This window comes from Patella vulgata, chromosome 5 (genome assembly GCF_932274485.2).
Source record: "Patella vulgata chromosome 5, xgPatVulg1.2, whole genome shotgun sequence".
Classification (NCBI taxonomy): Eukaryota; Metazoa; Mollusca; class Gastropoda; family Patellidae; genus Patella; species Patella vulgata.
The window spans coordinates 19,218,920-19,228,578 of NC_065883.2; the positions used below are offsets into that span (position 1 = coordinate 19,218,920).

At 31.6% G+C, this 9,659-nt stretch overlaps 1 protein-coding gene across 1 annotated transcript in view; it reads left to right on the top strand.

Moving 5' to 3' along the window:
• The window catches only part of LOC126821044 (5'-3' exoribonuclease 2), a 49,093-nt gene extending 39,434 nt beyond the window's left edge, over nt 1-9,659 (top strand). Inside the window, exons 30-32 of the mRNA XM_050549335.2 lie at nt 2,768-2,909; nt 5,514-5,655; nt 8,506-9,659. Coding sequence (XP_050405292.1) covers nt 2,768-2,909; nt 5,514-5,655; nt 8,506-8,586 — 365 coding nt within the window. The 3' untranslated portion in view covers nt 8,587-9,659. The remainder of the gene's footprint in view (nt 1-2,767; nt 2,910-5,513; nt 5,656-8,505) is intronic.

Here is a 9,659-nt window from a genome sequence, read left to right on the forward strand (position 1 = left end):
CAACTAAGGCCAAGTGTCATCAAAGAAAATGGTTTAAGAGCCGCTTTCAGACGTCCCCTGAAACACAGAGATTCTTGTCATAATTTTGCCCGTCTGTCTTAAGACTAGTGTTTTTATATTTATTTTGTATAAGGCTAAGAGTCTTTCACATCATCTGGAGTTGTTCTTGAAGATTTTTGGATGGTTCTTCATTATTGATGTTACTACAATTCATTATTAAATCAAATAACGCCTGATAGAAAATTTATAATAGTCTCTGTAAATTTATTGTAATCCTTTGTGCTGAAGAATAACTCACCCTTACAGTCATAAATTAAATTTAATTACATCTTATTAATAAAGTACTGTTAAGAAAATGAATTGCCCGTTATATTGTTTTTACTAACTTCTGAGTACGTCTGCTACAGATTAAAGACATCTTTTTTGTCTCCAGTACAAAATAATGTTTAATCTGTCAGTTTGCGTTTTCTTTAATAATAGTAATAATAATCGTTTTCTATAGCGCTGATCATTCAGTCAGTCGGACTATGGCTGCTCTGTGTCTTTGCAAAACACACTGATACCACTTCCTTTTTTTTTTATTTAGAAGGTTCATAGCTTGCATAGATAGTTATATTCATTGTATTTCTGTTTTTTGTGATAATTGAAAACTTATTAAGGTGAAGTAGAAATTTTGTACTGCTCAAGATGCTAATGGAACTGGATAGAAAATCAAAGTATGATAGAATCTCAGTTTATGGCCCATATACAAAATAATATACAACTACAGGTTTTTTAGTACATAGTTAATAGAATTTTGTCTTCATGTTTGAGATTTTTTTATTTTTAGATAATATTCTGTCTCTTTTATGTCTTGTTCACCCATTTCTAGAGAAATTTATACAGTATTAACTTTTAAGAGGGCTTTCTTTTGGTAAAAACTTAACCAATCTGGAAAATAATCAAAATAAAATATTAGTAGAAAGAATTAAATCATGTTTTTCTGAATTTGAATAGGACTATTTCTATATTCGTGTAGGACAAGGATTAAGTGTCGAAAATGTCTTCCTTCCAATATTACTGACACAGAACAAAATCTGTGTTTTTACTGATTTTATTTCTTTATTCAGATCACAAGATAAAAAACCCAATTGTTTTCTCACTGATTGACTCAAAGACATGAAAAGATTTAGTTTTACTGCAAGGCATAGATAAATATTTTATACTTTAGTGAATGCTCTCTTTTGTAACATTGGAATGGATTTGTTCATTGTTTGACCGTTTTTATGAAGTAAAGAATCGTGTAGGCAGGTTTTGTCAGCATTGTTCTTAGGTTAGGTACAATACTGTTATTGGCAATGTTAATGCTTTTTACCAGGTAGAGACACCTGCGTTCAAATAAATCGCCAATGATGGCAACGATCAATTAGTTACGGCTCAGCTTTAAGACAAAAGCTCGGATAAGAAATTGGAGAAAGAATTTGCTTAAGGTGTTTAGCAGAGGTAAAAAGTGGTGAGAGTATTGAAAAGGTATTTACTTGGTCTTCAATTCAGCACAATGAGCAGTTGACAAGCTTAAAGGCATTCAGAGTGGTTTCACCAACTACTAGCAAATCTTGTAACACATTTTGACATTTGAACAATGAGGCCAATCAGGTACTCTTAAGTAGCCATTTATTTATCTCAAGTATTTTGGCAACTTCATTTGGTGAAAATGATACGTGTCTATATTAGGTACTTGTAAAAGAAGAATAATGGACGTTCATGTACTAATACTACAACTAGTGGTACTTCACTTGTATATTTTCAAGCCTGCGATTTGTTTGTTCTTGTGGTATTAATGGGGACCAGTTTGTGTACGAGGGGAGGACTTTGTGACATTCAGTCTATCAATAGCCACAATTATTATAGAATCTTTTGTTTTTGGAATGCCATCTTGAAAAAATATAACAATTACCTAGTTTATAGACCCTACTTGTAAACAATACATGATAGACTGTTCTCTATCCCATTGTCTGTGGATGGGAACAGCAATAATTCCTTGGGTTATAAACAAAAATGTATATTCCAGATACAATATTCCAGACTAATTGCAAATTTGTAATTTCAGTTCATAAGTTTACACCTTAAAAAGTAGTCTTATCAAAGAGCATATTGGTAGAAAAATATTAAAACCAGTCATTTTTAAAGTTAACATTTTATTTTCTACTGAATTCATGACATCACCGGGTTTTTTTTTTGTCTTGGTATATCAGTTTTCAACTGAAGAATAACTCAGTTCTATCCATGAACGTCGCTGTCCAGATGGTATTAATTGGTATATAACTCGGGTTTTCTTACCAATAAGATTTTTCTCTAAAGAAACTTTTCAAGCCTTTTTTAAAAAATATACACAGTCCTTATGGTTTTAAATCATAGTATACAAAATATTTATATTACCCTTCACATTAAATATATATTTCAATGGATATGATTTAAGAATATTATTCATGTTCAGACTGTTCAGTGGTTGTTGCAGGATCAGGGCACCAGATTCACAGCTAGGATGTCCTGTGTCATTTTTGTACGCCCGAACATCATTTGCGTATTTGAAAGAACCCTTGGCAGTTATATATCAAAGTAGAGTAGGCAAAAATGCCACTGTTTGTGCAAAATTATTCTACCCAGTATTGCACATGCAACCATATACATAACAAACACCATGTTTGTCTGAAGTACAGTGACATGGTGCAAGTGGCAAGATAATTTTGGCATTTTCTTTATGAAGAGATTTGTTTGTGTTTTTCAGGAGGATATAGTGCTTACGGAGGACAAGGTGGAGGAGGAGGATATCGAGATCAAAGTTACGGTGGTGGTGGTGGTGGTAGACAGAACTACATGCAGGGTAACCAAGGTCATAGTGGTGGAAGTTCAGCCTATTCTGCTTATCGGTGGGTAAATTGTTTAAAATAAAACCAATAATGCTGTTATATTTTGCTGAAAGATAATCTTAAATTAATAATGGAAATTCGCGTTTTAGAGACAGTTTTTAAATTTTTGCTTGTTTGAATTTATTTTATAAAAGGTTTGACTTGATTGTCCCAGATCGGGAAAGAATTTGAATTGTCACATCAAGGAATTGAACAAAAAAAACCTGGCGAACTGATAAAATTATTGGTGTCAGTGAAACTATTACAATTAATAATACTTTTGCAGTCCCATTCATCTTTAATTGAACCAATTCATCATGACACTCCCCTCTGAATTATCCCATTTATCCTGCTCCCAATATGGATGTTAAATTGTTAGAAGAAATATGGTGTAAATTGTGTTATTGTTAAACACTAATGAGGATTTAATTTGGTGTTAACAATAACACCCCATGATAATCGCTATCTCTCTAGCTTGTATTTAATAAATTTGGGGATAGTATAGGAATTGTAATATCTCTGATAAGTGTGTTTATTGATGTACTTAGTAAGATTGACATCTTTCATAATATCTAATGGGGCAATCCTAATGTCTATAATGATTCTAATGAAAGGTACTTATTAATTGATGAACCATAATAATTTGTAATTTGGAACTGTTTAAATAAGCTTAGGCATCTGGATCTTTGAATTTGTAGGATGTTGGGATAAATTTAAACTTCTCTTGTCTTAGTATGTAATTAGATGAAATTCAATCATTGTAACTTTTGTCGAAAAATCTTTATTACAAACTACAGTAAAAGATTTCTTTTATCTAGTGTAAGCTGGACATGAATGCTCTTCTTAAAATGTTCTATAGCCTTGAAATTCTGGATGTACTATTTGATCATATGTAGATATTTAATGCATGGATTTATTTTTTTAAATATTGAATTTAGTTTTAGTCTGAACTAACTATTGATGACCATTTTTTCGAAAATAGACAACAGGTATGTCTCAAAATAGAATTCCACGCAATAACTTCTCTGTCTTTTTAATTAGGCAGAAAAACTGCTGTCCGGGCAAAATTTTCATCTTCATTAGTCTGCTTGCTGCAGAAAAGTAGGAAGTTAAACCCTATTTCATTTTATTTCTAATATTTTAATCCAGTCTGGAATTTAAATATTCCAGGAATGTTAAAGGCTAGTTCTATAAATATTTAGAATAAATCCATTAATGATAGGTAATCAAACATCATCAATAGCTAGCAAGTCGACGACCATGTATCTGTTGCTAAATAAATTGAGGCTGGGGTTCAGATGTACAAATTGGCCACCAGGTGCTAATGCTCATGTGAGAAAGTGAAACAATTATCATAGGAACATATTCAATGCCCGACCAAGGTGTTGACGCAAATTATTCCCGGGATGAGCGATAATGAGAAATTAAGGGACATCTGTGGTCAACGGTCAAGCTGTGTGTTCGTAAGGGCATTGCAGGTCAACTTAGCCCAACCCCTACATTGTCCCAATTGGTCACTCATTGACCATAGTCAGTGGGACCCTACAAGTTTACATTTTAACAAGATTGACTTAAAATTTGTGGACAATAAGCACACTCTTTAGGGTATTGTGGACATCTAAATAGAAGAAGAGTTAGTTAAATCTATCTACGAGTAATAGCTGGGGTAATACACACATTGCCAAACAAAAGTTAGCCCAACTTCTAACCAGTCTGGGGAAACACCAGGACAATGACTGAAGTGCTTGTCTACAAGGTTTAAAGAGGAATGGTAAGAGGACGGATGGCAATGTTCTGACATTAGAACAGGGGGTCGGAGTTGAAGATGGAGTTTGAAGAGGTTGTTGATAGCTATAGTTTGACTATCTTCTCGTACCAGTTTATATTATTATTATTAGCTTTCTTCAAGGTTAAAGTGACCTAATCTATTCAAGTGGTACTTGAAAAGAAAATGCCAGGACTTGATGTGAAATCAACTTCTGTTAGTCTCGTGAAATTATCCTTTAAATAATGAAAACTATTCTTCCCAGTTAATCAAATAGCGAACAAATGGTATATTTGTTCCTATACTTGTATTTGATAAATCATTTCACAACACTGCCATCTGTTTACAGTTGAAAAAAAAATGGTTTGGCTTAAAAGATTGTGTAATGATAATAATAATATTCGCAAATCTCAACTAAGATAAAATTGGAAAGGGCTACATGACAAAAGGCCAGAAAAATACATTTCATTATTAAAAAAATAGATAAAATGAACTAACATGTATTAATTACTGGTATACACATGTTATATTGTAATTGAACAAAATATCAAATTTGGATAGTATTTAGAATAGACACCGAAAAATAATCTGGAATAAGCACGAAAGCTATGTGAACAATATTTGACAATCATGCATCTAGCTTTTCTAACTGCTGTAAAAACATAACTTTTCATCAAGAGACTTTTTACATGAATTTGAGTTTTACAATTATTTATGGCACAGGTCTCACCACACCACTGGAATATCACATTTTCGAATCCTGGCTTTGACCAAGAAGGGTCTTATGGACTTTTTAATCCTAACCTTCACTTGTCAGGGAAGGCATGAATTAAAGAAATTAATTTTATTTTTATTTTTAGTGGAAATGAACCATGGAGGCAAGGAGGAGGAGGAGGAAGTGGTGGTGGTGGAGCAGCATATGGTTATAATTATGGAAATAATGACAGTAGAGGAGGTGGTAGTCGAGGAGGTCGAGGGAATATGGGAGGATATGGAGGAGGGGTAGGTATTTTTTACTTTAGAAAAACAACAAAACATCAGACATCAAATAAACCAACCTTTCCTCCACATAATCTTTAAAAACATATTTAAAATTTGTATAGTAAATTGACATGAATTAAAATAATGGCATTTACATAATATTATGTAAGTAGAATATTGGCACCTGAAGAGTTAAATATAATACTTGACATTATAAACATAGAAATATTACTGGAACTGGCATGAATTAACCTAGGAATTAACATAAAATTATACACAACTAAGGGTTAACATGAAATATAACAATATTTGTCATTCTGAACAATGAATTGAAATGAAATAATATTTGGCATAATAATCAAAAAATTCACATAAAAAGATACTTGACATTATAATTTACATGTACATGAATCATTACTTGAAATATACAAGAATTTACATGCAACATGACTTGACATTATAAACAAAGAATTGACATGAAATAATACTTGATATTATAAAAAAAACAATTGACATAAAGGAAAACTAAGACTAATTTACATGATGCATAATTAATAATTGACTCAGCATATAGATTTAACCAATTAATAGTACATGGAAACTTAAGGCTCACTTGAACAGTGGATGGCCATTTAATATCAATGATTTATGATCAACATAATATTGGAAAACAACGATAAAAAATTCATAAATTGTTAGTGTAATGTTAAGGGCAAGTATCCCACATTTTAGGTGTTCTGGGGGTAAATAAAGAAGTTGTTTTTCTACAGAAAGTGCAAATCTATTATTCTTGTATAATATCTGTTTTCTACTGATTATATTGATCTGATGTTTACTAAAACTTGTTAATACTTTGAACTGTTGTCTGAGTATTGTTTATATATGGACCATGGATTGATTACTATGAATATTCATACAGTTAATACTTTAGACAGGCCATTTTCTAATCAAGTCAAGTATTGACACTTTAACATCAGGCCTTTTTACTGTCAATATTTTCATTTTTCATCCGAATGTAAACCGTTCCTCCTTCATTTTAATGATCTCGATTGTAGATCCTGTTTTATCTCACGATTGTACCCAAATAACCTTTCACCCCCACACAACTGTATCAATGGAAATATATAATTGTTTGCCACAATTGTGTAGATGAAATGTTGAGAGCAAGGACAAAGCAGTATATTCAAAGTTTATCTAGTTTTTGTCAACATCTTGTGCCCCGCCCCCCTAACACTTGGTGTCACTACTTGGATGAAAAAGTTGAATCCGAAGCAAAATATTTTCCTAAAGGTTTGTTCAGGTGGTTTAATGTTATGAATGCAAGATTTTGACACAACAAGTACATGTGCATATGAAGCATGTTCTGGCCGTTTCGTATGTTGTTATAAGCTTTTGTTTGATTATTATCTGTTCTCTGTAATTGACACTTGACGTAAAATTAAGTTGGATTATAAAGGCTGTCGTTATTATCCTTATCCCCAATCAAAATACAGTGGCTAGAGTTTTTTCCCCCCTGATGAAATGGAAATTATGAAAAGATATGAAGGGTCAGTGTGTTCTAATGTCATGTATTTTGTGTAGTCACTGCCGTCTTCCTAGTCAGACTGATATCATTAGCGGCAACAATACCAATCTGATAAGAGAGATAAGATGGTTGTACTTTGACAGAAAAAACATGTCTTTACGGACCAATGACAAGCGATCATTAATCAGAGAAACACCATTGGAAACCCCATCTTACAATATTACCCAATTCCTTGCTTTTGAGGGTCTAAATTTTGTGTCCATGTAATGTAATGTGATAAGCAATACACATGCATTTATAATATAAAAAAAATTAATTTGATAAAAATGCCCATTTTCAAAGCCTCTGTATACATAACCAGATTAGGTTGCTGTTTTAGTAAAAAAAAAAGTTACTGTTGGAAAAGACCTTAAAGAAGCATTCTCACTTTTAACAAGAAAATAAATTAATTATATATAATATTCAAAATAGTCTGCCCTGATTATCAATATATTCCACAGTGCTTTGCTTGAGCCTCTACTGATCTTGATGAAAACTACTAGAAATTGATTGGCAGACCTGCCTCAAATTGTGCCTTCAATCTAATTTTAAACACTCCTTCAATATACACAGCAAATTGAAAATTATTTTTTGAACGACTGGCCCCCAATCCATATACCGGTAGTTCTGACGATTTTGTAAGGGAGGTCATATAAGGAAACTCTTTGAGATCACACACTATTGTGAAATATAATAAAACAAAATTTGAAGAATAGAGACCGAAACAAAATATAATCTGTGTTTTAATCAGATTGGACACAACTGATTGGCAATGTGTCACCCATCTTTATTAGCCTAGTTGGTGCAGAAAGGTAGGATGTCAAAACACATTTCTTTTATTTTCATTTCTGTTCGACATTGCAAGCACGACTTATTGGTCAATTTAAATCAACATTGATGTTGTTATCTTACTGTGAAAAGATGGGCTTCTGATATCCAATATTTAAGGCAAAATGAAAATTTTAAGACAAACTGAAAATTTTAAGATTGGCACACGTATTGCATGCCAGAATGCTTTCAATCGCCATTTGTATTGAAGCAACTCAATAAACTAGGCTAAACATACCCCACAGGAAAATACTAATGATGTAGAGTGGACTCTTCACGTATTTCGCCGACAATAAAAAATTACACTTAAAACAGAAATGATTATATACATCCATTTTAAATTATTATATACTTTGTGACCCATTTGTGTTCATTTTTAGGTGCCTAAGAATAGGGATTTAGCTCATTTAAGGTGTGCTGTAATACCAAGACTACCAGCATATATACATGTACAAATATATTTTATACTGTATTTTCAGTATCAAGACAACAGACGTGGTGGATATGGCGGTGGTAGTGGAGGTGGGGGCGGGGGCAGAGGAGCTCATAGACGCTTTTGAAGTTGCAGTTCATCATCCATCCAGATTCAGTCCTTTTGTTGATAATTATTGAGATATATCAACTTCCTTCACATAACATTGAACAAGACCTGAATTATTTCAGTATTATACTTGAAACAGAATCAAGTTCTTGTGGATCTGAATTTTAGAGCTCAACATTTTAAAGATATTTGTTGTAATTAATGTTGTGATTAAATTATTCTCCAAAAAAATAAAATTTTGTACTTATTATTTAAAAACAATTTAAATATGACTTATTTTTACATTTATATTAATTTGTCTTCTAAAAGTAAAAGATCTATCTCTTGGGTAGTAGAAGTCTAGCTAGCTAACCATCATTTGGAGAAAATATATACTTGTTCTGAAGAGAATTATATAAATTGAACAAGTTGTCTTATAAATGATATATCGCATCTTTTTAGACTTGAGAATGTGTGAGCAATGTGCTAACAAGATATTCCCTTAGCTCACATACCAATGACCTAATAGTGGAATATTCAGTTTTATAGATTCATGAGGCACTGTGGGTCTATTATTTTATTATTCCCATTAATTGGAATTCTCATATTTTCTTAAGTTTTATATATGATCCAATTATCTTCAAAGGAATATATCTTTATAAAAATAAGGTAAAATATATTTTAAAAAAATTGATTAATGAACACTGAATGTAGTTTTACTTTAAAATAAGTGCAAAAATTACATATCTTTAATTAAGATCACTGCTACATGGTTTATTCTTCTCTGAAGTCAAAAGATTAGATAATTTCTATAATTTGGAAACTTTGTCCTTAACATTTAGAAAACAACCATCTTTTTTCTAAATCTGAAATGGAAACATACTGGTTGACAAATAAAGATATTAATTATAGAATTTATTATTGTTCTTAATTGGAGAATTAATGTGTATCTATTTTAATTTTTTTATTTAAAAAAAAATCTGTTGAACTGTTGATTTATGTTATAGGCTTACATTTTATCATTTCATATACACTTTATACATGTTTTAGAAGAACTCATCTGTATATAAGAATCAAATGATAGATACATTAAAATCATTAGTAATACCATCA